The sequence below is a fragment of the Acipenser ruthenus genome, chromosome 9, assembly GCF_902713425.1.
Source record: "Acipenser ruthenus chromosome 9, fAciRut3.2 maternal haplotype, whole genome shotgun sequence".
NCBI lineage: Eukaryota > Metazoa > Chordata > Actinopteri > Acipenseriformes > Acipenseridae > Acipenser > Acipenser ruthenus.
The window spans coordinates 18,516,278-18,540,204 of record NC_081197.1 but is presented as its reverse complement, the minus strand read 5'-3'; the positions used below and the strand labels follow the sequence as shown (position 1 = coordinate 18,540,204).

The 23,927-nt window shown below is 39.8% G+C and overlaps 1 protein-coding gene across 10 annotated transcripts in view; it reads right to left on the bottom strand.

Moving 5' to 3' along the window:
- LOC117405606 (roundabout homolog 2) overlaps nucleotides 1-23,927 on the bottom strand; it is a 714,952-nt gene that overhangs the window by 53,394 nt on the left and 637,631 nt on the right. For all 10 annotated transcript variants that reach the window (XM_059031304.1, XM_059031303.1, XM_059031309.1 and 7 more), the window contains 7 exons: nucleotides 21,507-21,678; nucleotides 11,120-11,325; nucleotides 9,703-9,784; nucleotides 9,256-9,421; nucleotides 8,811-8,977; nucleotides 4,557-4,678; nucleotides 2,475-2,706 (listed from right to left, as the gene is read on the bottom strand). In XM_059031304.1, coding sequence (XP_058887287.1) covers nucleotides 2,475-2,706; nucleotides 4,557-4,678; nucleotides 8,811-8,977; nucleotides 9,256-9,421; nucleotides 9,703-9,784; nucleotides 11,120-11,325; nucleotides 21,507-21,678 — 1,147 coding nt within the window. The remainder of the gene's footprint in view (nucleotides 1-2,474; nucleotides 2,707-4,556; nucleotides 4,679-8,810; nucleotides 8,978-9,255; nucleotides 9,422-9,702; nucleotides 9,785-11,119; nucleotides 11,326-21,506; nucleotides 21,679-23,927) is intronic.

Sequence of the window (23,927 nt, the reverse complement as noted above, 5' to 3'; positions counted from 1 at the left end):
TCTTCTTCTTCTTCTTCTTCTTCTTCTTCTTCTTCTTGTTGATTTAAAACAAAAAATACAATTCTATTATTTATGTATGTATTACTTTAAAACTAAATAAACAAGCCTACTGTGTAGTTTTAACTTCTCTTACATTTCAACAATATATGTACCAACAGAAGTTTTTTTTTTTTTTCGTAGCAGCTTTTTTTAAAACAATTCACTGCAGCAAGTCGTTCTTTTGAACCTTGAGAAAGTCCATCATAGTCTTTTGTTTCAGTGAGGCAAAATATGTTTGCTGGGCTTCACTAAGTAACTGCCTCAGGAGAACACATTTTATATAATCGGCATCCTTGTGTTCATACCAAGAAATTAATCTTCGCATCTGTAGCACTGCTGTCTTGGCGACTACTTCCTCACTGCCACTGTAATCATCACAGTTACTGTTGTCCAATTTGGTGCTAAATGGCAATAATGTTCTGTATTTCAGAGATACAACTCATCAGAGAGCCGCAGATAATTGAAGTCGCAGATGAATTGGGTGTGGATAAATGAGGTTCTAATATATATATATATATATATATATATATATATATATATATATATATATATATATATATAATTCCTGTATTTCCCACTGTAAGGGTATCCCTTGAGGAATAATGAAGGACATACCATGCTTAACAATATCTGTCTGGATTACTCTACTTAAAACCTAATTGCATTAATGGACTACAGGAATTTTAATCATGCCAGGCTTCTCCGTACAGTAATTCCTAATAAATCTACTACTCCCCTGGTTCTTGTCTGCAGTTTCTGCTGCAGGCCATGCTAAGACTTGGAGCTTAATGTTCTAAATTAAATAGTGGAATCAGCAGAGCCAGACGGGGGGGACGGGGGGGGACACATAATACAAGAATCCACAGATCTGGAAGCACTTGATATATTTTTATTTGTTTGATTATGTGTATGTTTTAGGAAATATATCTGGAATATGAAAAACAAATCTCAAATATACAACACTCATCATATACAATTTATTTGAATGCATTTGGGCCCAGTTTTGTACTGAATATTCCATCTACTGCAATATATTCAACATAGGGAGATGCCTTCAAAATGTCTTTGTTAGAGAAACACAGGGATTACATGTAAGTATTCAGATTCTAACATGATGTTGTTGTATAATAGTCTGTCATTTTTAGAATTTTGGTACAAAGATATAATTTTGGGCAGCAATGTGTTCATAAGATACTAGTGTTGAATATATCTGAGATCAATATCTTAAATATTGAGAAAGACATGTTGAAATGTTTGTAGTTTTATTGTTATGTTTCATTATTTAGGCATACAAGCACTAGCAACTAACCTAAATCTATTTCTTGTGCTACTTAAAACCAAAATATCTATATTGTACAGCTGGCTGGTGACAGTACTATTTGTTTGAGTGTCGCAGACCACTGATATGGCTAAGCTTATATTTATCTACCAAACAAGAGATAAGACTGTATGAATCTGCTGGCCATGGGAGCTTAAACTCCCACTGGAAAGATGCACACAGGGAAGTAGCCTTTAAAAAGTTTTGTACAGCGTTGTGAGAAAATACATGGTCCTGTCAGGTTTCAGGGACATTAACCACCCCCCTGCTGTAATAGATTGCTGATTGTGCTAGTGGCATTCTTAGCAAATGTATGTTTTCCATGTTTTTTTATATATATAATAATAATAAAAGGGGGTGTTATGTGCACCCAGCATGAGAGCAGTAGTCTGTCTGCCTCACAAATAGATGCACTTTATGGAATGTAATGAGGCAAATCAGAATTCAATAAAATGTGGTACACAGCAAAATAAATCATTTGAGTCTGGCGGCAAGGTGGACAGAATGTCATAAACTCTGCCACTAGGCAAGCAGCCTGTTACCTGTTACTATTGGGATTTCCAGCAATACTGGTTTGTCAGAGCTGGTAGTTTGTTAGTGTTCAACTGGTTCAAGAGACTGTAATGCATGTTAAAGAGTTGGAAATACTGGTTCAAGAAAATAAAAGTAGTCAATGTAGAGTCTATAACATTCTAAAGTAAATACTATAACACATCCCAATTGTTGGGACATAGAAAGGTTGTATCTGGAGATTACATGTGAATTTTGCCACATAGATCATGGCAATCATGCATAATATCAATAAAGTGTCTACCATACCTAATGTTTTTTTGTGCAAAGACTTAAATAATTAAAAGTTCTTACCCTATAAAGCTAATATACATTAACGTGTCTACATTTGCATCTCTACTAGTTTAGGGATACCGCCTGGTGCACTGTAGATAAGCAGGCGATACAAACTTGTATTTCAGTAAACATTTTACTTGATTAGGGACAGAGGTATTGCATTCTGAGTACCTCTTTTTATGTATCTTCCTGTTCTGTTGTAAAATGCAATGTGTAATGCATATCTCTCCCCCCTATACACACTGATGCTTTCTTATTTAACAGAACCTACCTTCCTCAGTTGTACGAGCGGTCTTGGAGTCACTGTCCATCCCCTGGAATTCATTGAAATATGGCCGAACCTTGATCTCGTATACAATGCCTTTCTTGAGGTTGGACAGCACAGTGCTCCTCTCAGTTGGAACTTTCACATCCGTACTCTGCCAGCTGGAAGGAGAGGACAGGCCGGAAGTCTGTCTGTACATCACTCGATAGCCTTGGATAAACTGAGATTGCCGGTCCACCTGTGAACAGCAAGCAAGATGCAATACACTTTAGATGAGAGATACTCTGTTAATAAGAATCTAATGTGTTGGAAAGTATGTTAAAAAAGAATAGACAGTTAAGGTACAATGTTTAAAACATGAAAAGGCATTTTATACCTTGCTCTAAATATATCAGACCTAAACTGTTATGTCTTGTTTAGAAGTATCAACGCATTTCGGTTACTAGTTCATAAGAGATGCTTAATAAGTGTGGGTGTTTACAGTGTAATTGAGAAATACTACACTTTTGCCTGATTTCACTAAATAATTTATGTATGATCTGCTCTGCTACTGTACTGTACATGAGTGTTATAGTTTACGGTTCTCAATACGTTGATGTGATTATATGATTTGTTCAGTTAACATTGAAGCACAGATGAACTTACCCAAATGTTTTAGATCAAAGCAGTCATTTCAGAGCATATTTGGGCAAATACGTGTATTACCCCTTTCTGTGTTTTTTGACTCTTACAGTACAACTTAAAACTTTACAAAGCAGACTTCAAAAACAGATTTTTGCAAATTTTGATTATTTCTTATAGGGGATTCTTAAAGGGGATTATTTCTTATAATATCATGAATAAAACACTGCAATATGGCAAAATGGTTGTATAGTTCAGTACAAATATTAATGTTTATTTATTTTTTATTTGTATTATTTTTGTCTGTGTTTATCCAGTAAAAATATATGGATGTAATTTTTGTAATTCTTTATACCAATATTCTATTAATAAGAATGCAACTACATCGAAATGAATCACATTTCTCTAAAGTAAATGTTAATTAATCATACATTCCACTCTAAATTCATTCAAGCCAAGCGCTAGCATGAATTTATCATGAACAGACCAGCTTGTTATAAAAGTAAGTCCTTAAAACAACTATGATTATAGAAATAATTGTTGAATGTAATGCATTATTAAATTGATGTTAACTTAATTCAATGAAAAATTCAAACAAAGTGGATGAAACCAAGTGTCCGTATTTGTATTTGTTATTAACACAACTCAGAAATGTATAAACTGTTTTAAGGACATACTTTTATAACAAGCTGGAAGTTTACTTTTTCAAGGCAGATATCGGAACTAAATGTCACAAAAGAGAGATGAATGCTGGTCAGCAGAACTGTTTTGATGTCAGAAAATGTAGATGTGTCCATGTCAAGATAGAAGCGAAATGCCATGCAATGTGTAAATGTTAGGTGTCTGTTTTCTAAACTTAGCTCCATTTACTTAAGGCAAACTTTAATTTATGTACCAAAGGATGGCTATAACTCACAGTAATAGCTGGTTAACTGAAAGAAGTGAGCTGTGTTTTTAAGGAGGACATTAAGCAGCTGCTTTTTCGTTGAAGAGGTGTCTGTAAATCAGGAAAATTGTTTCTATTAGTGTTAGACTTTCATTAATTGAATGTTTTAGGGAACTCAGGACTGTTACAGAAAAGGAAATGATGATTAAATGCCAGTACATCTAAATAATAATTAAATGCCAGTGTATTTAAATGATGATTAAATGCCAGTGTATTTCCTGCTAATAAAAACAAAAGCACTCTTGAGTGCTTCAATGTGAAGAATAAATGATTTTTATATTAGCTGGTTTCATTTTCAATCTGTACTGTATGTCTTTCACACTGCCAGAACTGAACTGAAGGCATTCTATCACTGAAGGCAGACAACCTATGACGTCATGCCTCAGCTATGTGTATTGTACGCTACTTAACAGTTAAAAAAACATTTAGACTTATAAAAATGCCAAATGCCCATTATGCCCATTTTTTAACTTAAAATAGTGTAATATCGGCTACCAAAGCTATAGGGTAGTGTAACTTACTGTCCAAGTAACTTGAATGGTTGTCGGTGTAAGAACAACAGGGTTGTGCAGTCGTATAATCACCTCCCCCAGCTCTCTCTGCACATGCCTGTGATCCACTCCCTGTGCTGGTGGACTGATATCTGTACATGATACAAGTTAAATGTTAAGACAGGTAAAAATACACACGCACCAGGGTGTTACCAGGGCATTGTATGGGGTTATCAACAACTAAATCAGCATGCCCGTGGAGTTAGTGTTTTGGATTAGGGATGGTCAACAAATTGCTTTGCAAAAGTATTCAGACCCCTGACCAATTCTCTCATATTACTGAATTACAAATGGTACATTGAAATTTCGTTGTGTTTGATATTTTATTTTAAAACACTGAAACTCAAAATCAATTATTGTAAGGTGACATTGGTTTTATGTTGGGAAATAGTTTTAAGAAAAATAAAAAACTGAAATATCTTGCTTGCATAAGTATTCAACCCCCACACATTAATATTTGGTAGAATCACCTTTCGCTGCAATAACAGCTTTAAGTCTTTTGGGGTAAGTATGTACCAGCTTTGCACACAGTGTCGGAGTGATTTTGGCCCATTCTTCTTGGCAGATTTGCTCCAGGTTGTTCAGGTTGGTTAGACGACGCTTGTGGACTGCAATTTTCAAATAGTGCCACAGATTCTCAATGGGATTGAGATCAGGACTTTGACTGGGCCACTGTAGGACATTCACCTTTTGTTCTTGAGCCACTCCAATGTTGCTTTGGCCTTGTGCTTGGGATCACTGTCCTGCTGAAAGGTGAATTTCCTCCCAAGCTTCAGTTTTTTAGCGGACTGAAGCAGGTTCTCTTGCAGTATTTCCCTGTATTTTGCTCCATCCATTCTTCCTTCAATTTTAACAAGATGCCCAGTTCCTGTTGATGAGAAGCATCCCCACAGCATGATGCTGCCACCACCATACTTCACTGTAGGGATGGTGTGTCTTGAGGCGTGGGCAGTGTTAGGTTTGCGCCACACATAGCACTTTGAGTTTTGGCCAAAAAGCTCTATCTTGGTCTCATCTGACCACAAAACCTTTTCCCACATCGCAGCTGGGTCACTCTCATGCTTTCTGGCAAACTCCAGACGTGCTTTCAGATGGTACTTTTTGAGTAACGGCTTCTTTCTTGCCACCATCCCATACAGGCGCTCTTGATATGGTTGGCTGGTGCACCATTACTCCACTCCCAGCCACTGAACTCTGTAGCTCCTTCAAAGTGATTGTTGGCCTCTCTGTGGCTTCTCTCACAAGTCTCCTTCTTGTTTGAGCACTGAGTTTTGAGGGGCGGCCTTTTCTTGGCAGTGCCTGGGTGGTGTGATGCAGCTTCCACTTCCTGATTATTGATCCAACTGTGCACACTGGGATATCCAAACACTTGGATATTATTTTGTACCCTTTCCCTAATCTATGCATTTGTATTACTTTATCTCTAACTTCTGTAGAATGCTCTTTGGTCTTCATTTTCCTTCAGATTCACAGCCTGACCAATGATCCTTCAACAGTGGGGTTTTTATCCAGAAAATGTGACAGCAACTTTAATGGTTCACAGGTGGAGACCAATGGTAAGGTAACTGTGTCCTCGTTAGCGCAATTTCTTTCATCGGTGTAAACTGGGAGCTTCCACAGCACAGGGGTTGAATACTTATGCAAGCAAGATATTTCAGTTTTTTATTTTTCTTAAAAATATTTCCCAACATAAAACCAATGTCACCTTACAATAATTGATTTTGAGTTTCAGTGTTTTAAAATAAAATATCAAACACAACGAAATTTCAATGTACCATTTGTAATTCAGTAATATGAGAGAATTGGTCAGGGGTCTGAATACTTTTGCAAGGCACTGTATGTGTTTGGAGTATTATTAACATAGTGTGATATTGTGGGCTATAGTGGGTCACTAATGTTGAAAGCTATTAGTAAGGATTGCCTCCCAAGCAGAAAATTCAAGCAAAGCCACTGACACATTCTGTCACTATAAGAACAGCGATACACATTGTTGTAAGTATTTACATCCCAACTGGATAACTGGTTCTCGAGTTATGTAAAACTGTGACATAAGTATGTGTGTCTTTACTGTATACCCTTATGATGGAATAATGCTGATGTATACAGTAATTTAGAAACAGATTTGATAAAAGCAACTTAATCTTTTTGTAAGAATCCAACGAGAAGCATTTTTGATGGGAGTATCTTTGGTTATACCTTGATCTTGAAATCAAGTTTGTGAAAACGATACCCCACTGACTATATTAACTAGTCATTGCCAACTAAAATGTGACAGCTAAATTATGAAAGCTAACTGCTGCAACAGTAAGTGAAGGTAAATCCTGAGAGTATTTAAATAAACAGGAAGAACCTGTAACATCCTATTATTAAGGCCTTTTATTTTTCATCTATAACGTATGTGTATAATGTGCAATACACACACACACACACACACACACACACACACATATATATATATATATATATATAACAGATTGAATATGCATTTAGAAAACAGAAGCCATTTTACAGAATACCGTAAAAAACAAAGTAAAACCATCCAACAGCAGCCTCTGCAAAATATTTCATACCCTTCTTTCCCTAAGAACACCTCCAAAAATCTAAGTGTGGGAGGAGTGTTTAATTACAACTGAAAAATAACATATTCCTTTTTATGAGTTGTCAGCCTCCACTTAAAGATTTAATTTAGCAGCCCTGAAGCTGGCCAACATCCATGGTTATTGGTCAGAACTGAGAGTGTTTGTCCTCCCTCTTTTTCCAACACTGTCAGGCCACACTGACAGTAAAAACAGTGCATTAAAATTTACACACAAGAAGTGACCGTCCTAGGAAATTGCTGACACAAAATTAATGCAAATAAGTAAATAATAATGATATTTCATGGCTGTAGCTTTTGTCATTTAGGAATATGAGCAGCAATGTAGGTCATAGTCATTCTAGAATATTAATGTCAGACAAAGAGACTTTTTGCAGAGTTTCCATGTGTATGACTTCTGGTTTACTCTAAACTATGGGACAAAGTGACAGGCTCCCTTGTGGCATGCAACCTTCTGTCAAAAGCAATGCACTGTAAAATATCAGACTGCACTAACTGAAACAGAACAGACGGACAAGCTGCATACAAGAGCATCCAATAAGGAAAAAAAGAGGATTGATTACATTGCTGCAGGTCTCTGCATATAGAAAGCACTTGTTTTCAGCAACAAAAAAAAGGTTTTGCCAAATTGTTTTTTATTTCGAATACCCCATTTTGAATAGTTTTTGTGTGCACATGAAGGTTTAATACACTGAAGCATAATATTACACATTTATATACATTCATTTTAAGTTATGTACTTTTTTCAGACCACCCAGCACTTAAGAGGAGAGACTTTGTAATGATTAATTCTGACCAGCAAAGCACCGTAGTGCATTTCCAAAGAGGAAGAACACTTCTACAATGTTATTACTGATTTTAGTAAACAGCTTGAGGGGAGGGAAATCCTTTTAAATGCCAAAATGAAAAGGCAATGGAGTACAAAGGGAAACTGTAAAGATAACTATGTGATGATGGTGTGTGGATAAAAAGAAAATTGCAATTCTAACAAAAAGCAGTCAAGGCTTTACACCGTACACTGCTTTAGATGTTTTCTTCTTTTGTAATCAGGTTAAAATAAATGTCATATCAATGTGGTAATCCGTGTAATATTTCTTTCTTACGTTCTCGTGCATTGGAAGAGTCAGTTAATGATTTAATTTCTATAAACACCACTCATGATATATTCTTGCTATAATCTGTAAGTGACAATAAGCTTTAATTAATTTCAGTACTTGTTATGTTAATTTTTTTAATATAATACAGTACAATCTGTTAACATCTTAGAGTTTAACATTATTCAGTTTATCCAAGTGTTTATTGCCTGAATATATAATAACAGAACACTAAAATGACTAAATAAATAATAGGCATAAATAAATGTAAACTTTATGATGGTTTTCGTCTTTGTGAACTGGGAGTGTAACTTATTCACATCTTATGTAACTGTTTTGAGATCTAATGCTTTGCCTTTGATTTCCTGTTCTCTGAAATCATGGGAGTCACATAATCACACGACTCACAAGTGACACTGTGATTGCATTCATGTTTGCAACCAACAAATTGAGACAACCCTTTAAAAAAATAATTGCATTCAAGGTAAGATTACTAAACAAATGAATTTGATTTAAGTCCTTTAAAAGCCTTACCTTGAGTCCGTACTGGATCTGTTATTGGACTTGGGTCACTGAGTCCTTGTGAGTTGACGGCTCTGACCATGAACAGATAGATTGTGTTTGGTCTAAGTCCTCTCACAGTGAACTGGGTCATCTTCACGTGATCAGCAACTGTCTGCCAACTGTTACTCACTGATTGGCTACAATAAGGAAAAAAATAATGGTGAGTATCTCGTTCGATACAGAGAGGATACAAAATTAGGTAACAACATCATAAATTCTCTCTTTATTCCTATAAAACAGGCTATGCAGTGTTTGATGTCAAATCTTAAGCTTCTACTATAGATTGAGCGATTAAACATAGTGGCTTACACTGATCAATTTTGCCAGTGATTAATCCTACAACAGTCAAGTAACTACTGTATGCTAACTATTAGACCAAATTATTATTGTGAAATGATTCTGGGAAAACCAGTACCTGAATGCTTCAATGACATAGGATGTGATAGGTGAACTGCCTGTCATGCCTGTTTGCCAAGACAACGAGACACTGTTCTTTGTGACGTCGGTGACCTGTGGTTTGGACGGGGGTCCTGGAAGCTCATTGACATCATGATTCTTGCTCACTGTAGCTCCTCCAGATTCTACATTTATATAAAAGAGACTTAATTTAATCCTTCAGTGGCCCATCTGCGAGAAGGCACTGAGCCCTTGCAATCACGCCACTCCGTTGCAAGAATGTGGCCTCTTCTTAAAGCCTATGTAGTAGCCCTCTTCCCAATCTGACTGAAAATTATTTCAAACATATTTATGGCATAATTATGGACACTCATTTCAGTTTTAACCCCAACCCAATCTTGGGGATCAACATTTCATGTATTTACTTACATTTTTTTAATAAAAAGTTGTTTAAATAACACTTTACCTCGCACTTCAAGAAAAGCACTCCAAGATGTTTCCCCACTGGAACTTGCAGCCACACAGGTATAGATGCCAGAATCTGAGAGCTAGTTTAAATGCAAGACACTATATGTAAAATCCATACTATAATTCGTACATGTGAAAGCAATGCTACTTTGCAGTGAAACACATCTGGGGGTTATATGTGTTCAAAGAAAATGTGTAGCATCCAAAGGACACCACACGTTTGCTAATGTACGTAAAGAAAATGCTAAAATTAAGTGCACAGGCATGTGTACCAAAATGCTCTTTCCTGAATCCAAACAACAGTCCCAAGAGCTAGAACCACTGATGACCCGCAGAAATGTCATTGAATTCTGTCTGAGATCTCCAGGCTACTGTTTTAATTGCTACTCTTTGGATGAAGTAGAGGCATCTTTCAAGCACAGTGTTTAATCCAGCTGTACAGTAAAAACACATTAACCTCCTTGGCCTGCCTCTACTTGAGTACATGGGAGGAAGACTAAATGGTTTACCCAAAAAGTGCTGACATTAATTTCTTTAATAAATTCTATTTTCTACCACCAGTGGTTGATAATTAATTTATGGCTGCTGAAATGCCGAAGACTGATGACAGCTGGTATATCGTGATCTCTTTTTTTGCTGTTGTTTTCATCTTTGTCTCTCTTCAATTTATTAAATAAAATGTCAGCAATATAAGTATTTGTCAAGTCTAATGGATATTATGGATAAAGCAATGTATTACTCAGTGTGGAGTTGTTATATTTACTCAACTCCAAATAGGCTAACGTGTTTATTGGCAACCGTTTTTCAACCTCTGTTTGGCTCATTTAACCCTTACATATTACTGGAAGTAATCCAAGAGCTTTCTACTTTATTTAATAAGTCATCAGTTGCTAAGTGTTTGTATCAAACAATTTAGAAACATCAATACTTTCTATGTACCCCTTACAGTAAAAGCAATATGATTCCCTTCAACTTACTTTTAACCTAGATGCAATTGAAACCTGCCAGGAGCAGATTTAAAAGGATAAAGGAAAATAAGGAGACTGATGAAGAGAGGTTGCTGATGGGAGGGGGGTTATTAGGGATGTTTCCCCTTTTGGACCTGAATGTATCAGGGATTGAAATGTTGTTCATTTGGCCTAGGAAACTGTTTAGTGCAGTTTTTTATTATTTGTTTTTAATTGTAGAACTTTTGATACTTCTACAACTCAAAAGAGTTTTAGTTTTATGAATTACTCTTACTGTTATTTCAAATTTGGCTGTCAGGCAAAACAAGAAAATATCACTCTGTCTCCATTTCTGCTGTCTATTGGTAGGTTCTATTGTCTTTGACTTGACAATAGAACCTGCTTTAGGTAAACTTTTTAAAGGACACCCAAATTATGGGGAAAATACCAGAGAAAGACAATACCTACCCGTATGTTTTTAATTTGAAGGCTTCCTCGGTCCTGGAGAGACATCCTAGAGTCTTTTCCAAGGAGACTCAAACCATCCTTTAACCAGCTGATCGTAGGAATAGGGTCACCTAAGGCTTGGCACTTTAGCAGAGCCAAACTGTCAACTGCTAGCGTCTGATTAGCTGGTCCTTGGCGGATAATGGGTGGGGGCCTGTCGGTCAACACTACAAATGAACACACAAATCATTAAATAATGCTGATATCTAAAGGTGTATAAGGGAAGCCAGTGCTTTCTGAAATAGGGACTGACCTCACTTGACAGGTTTACCTTTGTATGACCATGCAATTCCTGTCATTGGCTGGGAAAGTGAAAGAGAAGCAAGAACATCAACAGGTAAGACTTACTGGGTAACCGATTAGAAAGAGGGACTGCAGATCTCTTCCCTGAATTTCTACCAGATCTTCCTGATAATATCATTACACAGGCACCAAATTGTATTACTTAGGAAGTTTCATTTGTGTTGCCAGCATAATACTGCATTTTATTGTGGTTAGTAAATAACTACTCACCATTTTTAATTCAGTGAATCTTTGAACTGTCGATTCCATCCTCAAGTGCCCATTCCCCTCAAAGTGGGAAAATTACCTTTTATGAATGACCTGAAGGTTGCCTCTTTTTACCAGAATATTGCTATAAGCCTTGAATTGACTTTATACAGCATAAATGAATACCTTTTAACCTTTTATGAGATCATGATCAATGAAATACAAGAGTGTCCCTAGGCTCAAATGATCTTTCAGCTCCAGTATTCTGGGTGAGAGAACATTAGATGCTTCCTTGTGACCAGGGGTGAAAGGTTAAAAGAACACTTACAGTTCCTAATGATCTGTGAACAACTGTATAGCCATTACATTTATAAGAAATAAATTCTCTATTGAAACAACATTGTTACACCTTAATGTCAGTCCAATTACTATTTTGGAAAAAAGTACCTGTGACAGAGATCGAATGAGTCTTAGTGTTAGATCTCCCTCTCGACCTGTGAGAGCACGGTATACGAGGAACAGAGTACCCTTAATGAAATGGCACGACAATTTATTCCGTAGGGTAGATGGAAGTCGGTCAGTTCGGAAGGGGGCGGAGCCATGGCACCCGAGCTCAGTGACCCAGACGGTAAGCGGCGTGGCATCCGAGGACTGGAGGAGCGGATGCGCTCGTTAACCTCGGGGTCATGGGCGAGGGTATAAATAGGGGGCATGGCTTGAGTGATCTGTTCCTTTGCATATGGTTAAAACATATAACCGAGAAGGAGCCCGAAACGTGAACGCGACCGTGAGTGTTTTGTGTCTGTGTCCTAACACTGTGTGTCTTGTGTGTTATTGTCTCACTAAGATTACTGAGCACGATCCGGAGCTGCAGCCGCAGGCCAGCGAAAACCCGGACTTCACCACTCACCTGTTTCACTTTCGGAACTGTCTCTGTGTTTGCACCTTTTAACACTTGTATCACGCACTGTCTTTGTGTACGTGTTTAGTGTGGGTGTCGGAACGGGACTTTGGGGTTGCGGGTCAAACCCGTAGGATTACAATTAGAAGTGATACACGCCGCTGTATCACTTCCAGCACTATTATTATTTACAGGTTTTGCCTTGAGGCTCTGGACATTTATTAAATTAAATAAACACCCTTGCACCTGTACCAACGTCTGTCCGTGTGATTATTCTGCACTGCACTCACCTGCACGTCATTACCACTTTGCCACACGTGGTCGTCAGAAGTAGGAGATGGACTACGCAACACTGTCGGCGCTGCTGGAGCAGCTGGACAGCAGACGGGAGGGGGAGGAAAGACGGAGAGAGGAGAGGTACACCGCGTTGATCGAGAGGGTCGGGCTGGCAATACCTCCCACAGCATCAGCGGAACGCGGCTTCATAGCGCCCAAAGCCAGGACGCATAAAATGACGGCGGATGATGATCCAGAGGCATACCTGGTGGCATTTGAGCGGCTGGCTACCACCGCGTCATGGCCCCGACAGTTCTGGGCAAGCCAGCTGGGACCCTGCCTGATTGGGGAAGCGCAGGCAGCATACCAGGCAATGGGGGATGACGACGCCGCTCAATATGACCTGGTAAAGCTGGCTATTCTCCGCCGTCTGAATATTACGGAGGAAACGCACAGAGTGAGGTTCAGGGAGTACAGGAGGTCCCCGAACGTACGCCCCAGGGTGGTCGCGCAGAAGCTCTGTGACCACATGATACACTGGCTCACCCCGGCGCTAAAAACAACTGCCCAGATGGGGGAGGCCATCGTTATCGAGCAGTTTTGTCATGTGGTCGGCGCCGAGACCCAAGGATGGATACGGCGCCACAACCCCGACACCCTGGAACAGGCAGTCAAACTCGCTGAGGACTTCGAGGACTCCCTGGTATCCGCCCAGACCGGGCTACTCACCCCGCTACCTCAACGGAGCAGCCGAGCCCCACCTCCTCTCTCTGCTCCATCAGCCCCACCACCAGGACCGGGTCAACGCCCTTCGAGAGCACCAACCCCAATGGGCGACCTTGCCTCCTCTTCATGGAGACCAAGGTTGGCCCCCAGCGGGGGTAGAGGTGCTGCCCCTGCCCCGTTGCCATACCAGCAGCGGGACAGACCATTTAATACTGTGCCCTCCATTCCCCCTACCTGTTTTAGGTGCCGCCAGCCGGGACATCAGGCTAGGTCATGCCCATCTGCGATGGAGTGTGACGTGGCCGTCTGTAATCTGGCATCTGAAGCGGGTAAGCGAGGGAAAAATGGTCGGGAGGGGCCTTGTATTGTTAAGGTGATTTTTGGAAATGTGAAGACCCATGCATTAGTGGACACAGGGTGTGGTCAGACCTTAATTAGAGCATCTCTCTTGGGCGGTATGGTGTGGCAGCCACAAGGTCAGGTGGCGATCTCCTGTATCCATGGAGACACGGCAACATACCCCACAGTAAAAGCATATTTATCGGTCGGTCCGATGAAACGTTCCCTGGTAGTTGGGGTAGCGGAAAGGTTACCACATCCCATTATTCTGGGTCGGGACTGGCCCAACTATAACGATTTATTGAAATTAAGGGCAGTCCCGGCCATACACGCAAATGTGGCAGAAAAAGTAGAAGGGGAAATAATTGGTAATGTTTTTCCCTTTCAAGCGGAAATGTTCTCTTCCCTGTTCCGGCCGAAAAAAACAAACAAAGAGAGAAGGCTGCGGAAATGGGAGGGAGCGTTAATGAGACAAGGCTGGGGGCTGGTGGGAGCCTGTTATAACGGTGAAAAACGTAGTCAAAGGGGGTCGGAACGCAGTGTGACCGAGAGGGCGAGGTTACTGGGCCATCAAGGGCAGATGTTACTCCTGCCCCGCTCAATATACCGGACATGTGGCACTCGAATGTGAACCTAGTGTGGGAGCAGGACAATGACCCATCACTGGTGCACATTCGGGGACAGGTCCGGTCCATTGAAGGTAAGGATGTTGAAGGCGCTGGGGCACTAGTATTTCCACACTTCATTATCAAGGGGCAATTACTATATAGGGTAAACCTGGCCGCGGGCACAGGACATCCTGTAACACAATTATTGGTTCCCCCGTCTTGTCGGCTGGAGGTCATGAGGCTGGCGCATGATATCCCTTTTGCGGGGCACCTCGGAGTTGACAAGACAAGGGAACGGATATTGGCTCGATTCTTTTGGCCAGGTGTTTATAAAGAAGTGTCGAAATATGTAGCCACATGCCCAGACTGCCAGAGAGTAGCGCCGGGTCGAGTGCGCCCCGCCCCTTTGGTCCCACTGCCGATTATTTCCACCCCCTTTGAACGCATCGCAGTGGACATAGTCGGCCCTTTGCTACCTTCTGACTCCGGGTATACGCATATATTAGTGGTGGTAGATTACGCAACGCGATACCCAGAGGCAGTTCCATTGAGGTCCACTAGTGCTGCTGCGATAGCCAAAGAACTAGTGCAGATTATGGCAAGAGTAGGGATCCCCAACGAGATATTGACTGATCATGGAACTAATTTCTTGTCAAATACGCTACAGCAGGTATATAAATTACTAAAAATACGTCCCATCAGAACGTCGGTTTACCATCCACAGACGGACGGTTTGGTGGAACGTTTTAATCAGACTCTAAAGGCGATGCTGAGACGATTTGTGAATCAGGAGCAAAAACATTGGGCATCGCTCCTTCCCTACCTCCTTTTTGCAGTGAGAGAGGTGCCGCAGAGTTCGACAGGGTTCTCCCCCTTCGAGCTCTTGTACGGCCGACAGCCTCGCGGCATCCTCGATCTGTTGAGAGAGGGGTGGGAGGAGCACAAAGGCTCGTCCAAAAATGTAGTGCAGCATGTGCTCCTACTGAGAGATCGCCTAGATTTGGTCGGTCGTTTGGCCCAAGACAATCTTAGATCGGCTCAGCATCGACAACAGCAGCATTACAATCAAAATGCATTAATCCGAACTTTTCGACCGGGAGACAAGGTAATGCTGCTACTTCCCTCAGCGGAATCCAAACTATGTGCTAAATGGCAAGGGCCATATGAGGTGATTCGGGCTATAGGAAAGGTGAATTACGAAATTAAACAGCCCGATCGCCGTAACAAAAAAGAAATTTATCACATAAATTTATTAAAGCCCTGGCAGGCAAGAGAGGTGTTATTTATAGCCCCAGGCAATATAGAGGATGATTTAGGGCCCGAGCTAGAACCCTCTAGCACAAAGAACATTTCGATGGGGGAACAGTTACTTCCTGATCAGCAACGTGAACTACGCAGGTTAATTGAGGAATTTAGCGATGTTTTTTCTAACACGCCCGGTAGAACTAACCTCGATGAATATGACATTATCTCTCCCCCAGGTGTCACAGTGCGAGAGAGACCTTACCGGGTCCCGGAAAGTCGACGGAGTGGCGTTCGCAAAGAGGTATGGGACATGCTCGAACTTGGGGTGATTGAGCCTTCCAGGAGCGAGTGGTGCAGTCCAATTGTGATAGTGGCCAAAAAGGACGGCACCAACCGCTTCTGCGTTGATTTCCGCAAGGTAAACGCTATTGCCAAGTTTGATGCATATCCCATGCCTCGGGTCGACGAACTCCTAGATAGACTGGGGACGGCGAGGTTCATCTCCACTCTGGATCTGACGAAAGGATATTGGCAGATCCCGTTAACTCGTAGGTCTAGAGAGAAAACCGCATTTTCGACACCAGAGGGGCTGTTTCATTTTACAACCATGCCGTTTGGGTTACATGGTGCGCCTGCTGCCTTTCAGAGACTGATGGACCAGGTTTTACACCCACATCGTGAATATGCGGCAGCGTATATTGATGATGTGGTCATTTACAGCTCCACCTGGCGAGAGCATTTGGCTAGGATCACAGCCGTCCTTCAGTCTCTAAGGGCAGCCCGGCTGACAGCTAACTTGCGAAAATGTGCGTTTGCCAAAAGAGAAACACAATATTTGGGATTTGTAATGGGGAATGGCAGGGTGAAACCCGTTGTCTCCAAGGTCCAGGCCTTGGTAGACGCGGCAATCCCCAAAACCAAGGCTCAAGTGCGGTCGCTACTGGGGTTAGCCGGTTATTACCGCCGCTTTATCCCCGAGTATGCCACAGTGGTTAATCCCTTAGTTGACCTCACCAAAAAGAGCGCACCAAATTTAATTAAATGGTCAGAAGAATGTCAGGGGGCGTTTAATACTGTTAAGCAGAGACTTTGCCAGGCCCCTGCTCTCATCACTCCAGACTTCACTAAGAGATTCATCCTCCACACCGATGCTTCGGATGTCGGTTTGGGTGCAGTCCTGTCTCAAATGGTAGGCGGAGTAGAACACCCTGTTTTGTACATAAGTAAAAAAATGCTCCCTCGGGAGCGCAACTACTCCGTTGTCGAAAAAGAGTGTTTGGCCATGAAATGGGCTACTCACTCTTTAAGATACTACCTGCTGGGACACTCATTTGATCTTGTCACTGACCACGCCCCACTCAAGTGGTTAAGCACAATGAAGGACAGCAATGCCCGGATAACTCGGTGGTATCTGGCATTGCAGCCCTTCATGTGCCATATGGTACACCGTGCAGGGAAAGACCACCAAAATGCGGATTATTTTTCCCGGGAGGGGGGAGTAATGGGAAAGGTAGGGTTAGCCGAGTGTTCCTTCGGCTCCACTCTGAGCGGTGGGATATGTGACAGAGATCGAATGAGTCTTAGTGTTAGATCTCCCTCTCGACCTGTGAGAGCACGGTATACGAGGAACAGAGTACCCTTAATGAAATGGCACGACAATTTATTCCGTAGGGTAGATGGAAGTCGGTCAGTTCGGAAGGGGGCGGAGCCATGGCACCCGAGCTCAGTGACCCAGACGGTAAGCGGCGTGGCATCCGAGGACTGGAGGAGCGGATGCGCTCGTTAACCTCGGGGTCATGGGCGAGGGTATAAATAGGGGGCATGGCTTGAGTGATCTGTTCCTTTGCATATTGTTAAAACATATAACCGAGAAGGAGCCCGAAACGTGAACGCGACCGTGAGTGTTTTGTGTCTGTGTCCTAACACTGTGTGTCTTGTGTGTTATTGTCTCACTAAGATTACTGAGCACGATCCGGAGCTGCAGCCGCAGGCCAGCGAAAACCCGGACTTCACCACTCACCTGTTTCACTTTCGGAACTGTCTCTGTGTTTGCACCTTTTAACACTTGTATCACGCACTGTCTTTGTGTACGTGTTTAGTGTGGGTGTCGGAACGGGACTTTGGGGTTGCGGGTCAAACCCGTAGGATTACAATTAGAAGTGATACACGCCGCTGTATCACTTCCAGCACTATTATTATTTACAGGTTTTGCCTTGAGGCTCTGGACATTTATTAAATTAAATAAACACCCTTGCACCTGTACCAACGTCTGTCCGTGTGATTATTCTGCACTGCACTCACCTGCACGTCATTACCACTTTGCCACAGTACCTTCCTTTAGTGCGGTTATATATATTTTTTCTATACAGCTTCATATCCAGAGAACATAGACATGGCAATTTAACAAACTACAAGATATAAGATCAATGGCTGATACAAATGTGGGATATTTCAGTGAGTTATTTTCAGTGCCTTGTATTTTAGAACTAATCTATTCAGTCTTGTGCTATCACGTGACGTTCATTAATTTTGAGCTGTGGATTAATGATGGTAAACCGTGTGTGTTAATGAACAACTCCGTTCTATCTTGCTGTGAAATCTGTACAGGAAAACCCACAGAATGTAACCCTAAAAAATAGGAACATTTGGGGTTTTCTTTTGGTGTTTTCAACACCATGAAGTATTATTCGTTACTTCCTATACAATTCACTGTTATTCTACCAAATTACCTTGGTTATTATTTCCTCCAGCCATATTTTCTTTCAAACACAATTTTTCTTTGGTGGTCCAATGAAGGACACCTGACAATTACATTTCAGTGGGTCAACTTGGTAAGGTATATAGAACTTGGCGTCCATTTAAAACTTTTTACCTGGGATGGGAGAGGTGTTGTGGTTGGAACACAACATCTCAATACGGAAAAAACATTGGTTAACCCTAATCAATAAATGTAGTGTAAATATAGGGAGATGACATTCTATATAACATATGCTATAGTTCATTTTTTAAATATATATGTTCTAAACCTGTTAAATTAGATACAAAATAAATGGTCTTTAATGACTGTGAACATATCCATCACAAGCAAGATTTGAGGTTACCAGAGCTCATATTTCTATAATAATCAACAGCTTACCAATAGAAATGTGGTTAGATGTCTACAGCTTTGGTATTAATTTAGCTTGGGTCTCTCAGGTTAAATGGACAGTGTCCTTGTCATGGGAGACCCCACTCAGCACTGTGTTTCTCAACATAACTAGAATATAAAGCACCATTGTAGGTTTCATTTCAGGCTATATTACAACTTTTATAATACTAACAAAAGTTGCCTTAATAACATTTAACTTAATATTTATAAAATAATTGAAGCCTATGCATGGTTATTAGAAAGTACTAATGGCTATTTGGGGGAATAAAAATCACTACACTAAATCACTAAACTTGTCAGGTGGCATCAGAAATTAACAGAACATCACCAGGGGTCATAGAGGATGGTGTAGCTGGTGACTATATGTGCCATTACATTAACAGCTTAACATGTCTAACATTCATGTTAAGGTGGGGTTCTATTGTCAAGATAACAGAGACAAGAAATTTCAGAAGGACAAATAAAACCTATGAATGATGGTGTTCTTCAGTTTGGTATGCTTTTCTTTTGTAAAGTTGCAGTATAAAATAGACCAACTGACATTAAAATCTAGTGTATAATAGCATTTAGAGTGGGAGTAAGCTGTACCATTGTATGGGACATGTGTTTCTAAATGGAATACAACCTACTGTAGATACTGGGGATAAAAAGAAGATCCCTGCCAAAATATTTAACCTGCATAATTTAGCAGCATTCAATGTATGTCTATATTCACCACATGTTTCATTAACTACACTGGTGTGCTGATATACTGTATACCAAGGTTACTGTCGTAGCTCAAACCTAGAGCCTACATATCCTTCGGATGAGACATAAAACTAAGGTCCTATTGTAAGAGTCTGCAGCAGCAGTTTTTAATGTATAGTTCACCCCCTAGTCTCTGTAAGTCACTTTGGATAAAAGCGTCTGCTAAATGACTAAATAATAATAACAACAATAATAATAATAGGCCATAGTTGACAGTGCTACCTCCTAAGCCACCAGCACCCTCCACAGATCAGTGAATGCTTTTTATTCAGCTCAGGAAAAGGAGAATGAGAGATAGAGAGAGCAGGATCAGACTGAGGCCTTGACTGTCTAAGCAGGAATTTCTCATTACGAATCTCCTTGAACCGGCTTCGCTCTTCCTGGCCTCACCGCAGTCAATCACTGCAGCAACAGCAGGTGCACCCATTAACAGCTCCATGTCCTCTCCCCCAATATTTGTCTGTCCTATTTATTCCAATCACGGCCAAGGCACTGAATCAAGCCGCACCGTGGACAGATATTAAAAAGTACCGCCTTTCCATTAATTTTAAATGACCTTTTAATCTACATGCAAATTCACATTGGATGAAAATGCATCATTTTGTCAAACAGGAGAGCTGGCTGCTAGGGGTCACAGTGAGAAGGTTAAGATATAATCTCTGGAACACTAGTTGGGGAAGTATGGTGGCTGGTATAGATACAGGGATCAGAAAGCAATGAACCCTTCCTGTCATAAAATATGGCAGGCTTTTTGGAAAACAAAGAGAAGCCATTAAATTCACCCCATGAAAGTGTAGGGTGTGTGTCCATCTCTCGCTGGCTGTCACCTGTGATGAATATCCTTTCATGCTAACAGATTACATATCATTGGATGGGTTTCACAAACCTTCGGTCACTTCCTGCATCCCCATAGCGCTTTACTCAGCTACAGCGATTGAACGGAATGAAGATTTCCAGGCAGGAGGATTAATGTTGAGTGTTGTCTTTCATAAATTAATTTGATTATCAGTAATCCTACGAATCATGAGCATAATTTTCCTTAGCATTTTATTTATATTTTCGTAAATGATAACTGACAGTAGAGGCCTTAAAATAGCAAGATAGCAAGTTTAGATGCTCAGATGTTCCAGGTTCAATTTTCTTTACAACTTATTATTTTCCCAATTTTTTAAATAATGAATGCGGTTTTGATTAATCTACATACTAAAACACTATATTATTAATGAAAGTTTGTAGATGTATCTGCAATTTATTTTGGAACAGTACAGAAGATCAATGGGAGGGAGCTTCAGCATATCATGATAGTTATACCCCTAGTCATTAATGTGCTGGCTGATATGAATAGGAAAATGTCATAATGGCCCTGGTTCAAATCCTTACATGATGTATTTCTTTTTTTTAACAAGCAGGCAATAATACACTACTTGTGAGAGTAGAATGCTTGGTAAAACAAGGCTACCACATTGTTAAGGCTTCCCCCTTTAGTTTTTATTGGCTCTTTATAACTTGTTAAATTGTATCAGAAACATCTTATTCAGGCCTCAGGGAGAGACCTAAGCTTGTTTTCAGCCATGTTCTTGAAATTGGTAATCTGTAGTGAACAGTCACTTTACTAACTTAATCAATATACCCAGAACTGATTACACAGTTGCATTTTTTGCATTTCTCTAATATTTTGAAAAACAGTACCATTGTTGATCACAATAAATGATCGATGATTACTCATGGTATAATGACTGCTTGTGAGTGGTATTAACATGTACTGAAACCCCACACTCTTTACAATGAAAATGTGATTAGAAAGATGAACAGGTTAGGCTGTGGTGTCATATACAGTACCAAGCATGATATGGCAATATTAAGTCTTACCATCAGTGACTTCCAGCTGGGCCTTTGCTAAGATGCTGCCAGCAACAGTGAGAGCCTGGCAGATGTAATATCCAGCATCTGATCGCTGGACAGTGGAGATTGTGAGGTCTCCACTTTGGGAAACTGAAAATCTACTGTTTGTCTGGAGGGGCTGGTTTGGGAACAGTAGATTCTAGTGGAGAGAAAAAATACATATTATATACTTTATATATACTATACATACAGTGTGTGTGTGTGTGTGTGTATATATATATATATATATATATATATATATATATATATATATATATATATATATACCCACCTTGGACCTTGTTCTTAAATTCCCCAAAAAATCATAACAGGGCAATTTCTTGGATGTCATATTGCTGAATTGCCAATCGCTTGTCTACCTCTAATATGGGAGGACAGTTTACAATGGACAGCATTGGACTGATCAAACTTCAGTTAGGAAGATGCAATACAGTGAATAATAAAATACAGGACGAGTTACATACTGTACCAATAAAACATGTGATGCCATGCATGCAGTTAATTACATAATATATATTCTTATCAGGGATGCATCAGTTTAACTATTGTAATATATATATATATATATATATATATATATATATATATATATATATATATATATATATATATATATATATATTACAATAGTTATATATATATTACAATAGTTATATATATATACACAATAGTTATATATATATACACATTGTAGTCAAAAGTTTACATACCCCAATGGAAATTTATAATTTATAGAAATTTCTCAAAAACAAAGTTACAAGAAATAGATGTCTACAATTATTTATTTCCCTTAGTATAAAAGGGTTAGGCATAGGATGATTGCCAATACCATTAGTCAATATGGGGAAAAAGTCATTACCAATAAGTCAATATGGGGAGAGAGTAAAGAGCTATATGAAGACCTTAGGCAGAAAATTATTTATTGTCATAAAGCTGGAGAAGGATACAAGAAGATTTACAAGCAATTTCAACTATTGTTTCTATTATCAAGAAGTACAAGACTCATGGTACTGTCACAACGCTCCCTTGGTCTGGAAGAAAGAGAAAGTAGAAGAATTGTGAGGAAGGTTAATAACAATCCGAGATTGACTGCTAAAGACATTCAAAGTGTATTGGCTGCAAGTGGGACCGGAGTTTCCATTTCAATCATAGGTCGAGAATTGCATGGTGAAGGTCTCAATGGTCGCAGGCCAAGGAAGAAGACACTCTTAGGAAAACGTCACAAGGACAATTGCTTAAAGGTTGCAAAACGGCATCTGAATGATGGATATGAGTTCAGGTCAAAGGTTTTGTGGAGTGATGAAACAAAAAAATCAAGCTATTTGTCATGCTGATAGTCGTTACATTTGGAGAAAGTCTGGTGAGGCGTACAAAGAAAAGAACACCATATCTACTGTCAAGCACGGGGGTGGTAATAGCCTTCTATGGGGCTGTTTTTCCTCTAATGGAACAGGACATTTTCTTCCAGTACATGGTAAAATGGATTCCATAGCATTGCAAAATATACTGACCAATCATTTGAAACCCTCCACTACAATACTTGGTTTAAAGCACAACTGGATGTTCCAACACAACGATCCAAAGCACACATCAAAATCTAGTTCAGAATGGTAAAAGAAGAATACAATCAAGGTTCAGGAACGACCTTGTCAAAGTCCTGATCTAAATCTGATTGAAAATCTTTGGTATGAGTTGAAGAAGGCTGTGCACAAGAGAAGTCCTCGGAATTTGAATGAACTGGATCAATTTTGTGTTGAAGAATCACAAAAGAATCATGTAAAAAGCTCATTGACAAATATCCTAATTGTTTAAAAGAGGTTATTATTGCTAAAGGTGCCTCAACTAGCTATTAATTTAATTTTCCTTGTCAGGGTATGAATATTTTTTAATTAGCATTTTTGAAGTTAAAAAAAAATGCTTTCTTGTAACTTTTTTCTTCATCCACAAAAGCAAAACTTGTGCTCGTTTTCGAGACATTTCTATAAACCACTGGAGTATGTGCTACAACTGTATATATATATATATATATATATATATATATATATATATATATATATATATAGACGTGCTCAAATTTGTTGGTACCCTTACAGCTCATTGAAATAATGCTTCATTCCTCCTGAAAAGTGATGAAATTAAAAGCTATTTTATCATGTATACTTGCATGTCTTTGGTATGTCATAGAATAAAGCAAAGAAGCTGTGAAAAGAGATGAATTATTGCTTATTCTACAAAGATATTCTAAAATGGCCTGGACACATTTGTTGGTACCCCTTAGAAAAGATAATAAATAATTGGATTATAGAGATATTTCAAACAAATTAGTTTCTTTAATTAGTATCACACATGTCTCCAATCTTGTAATCAGTCATTCAGCCTATTTAAATG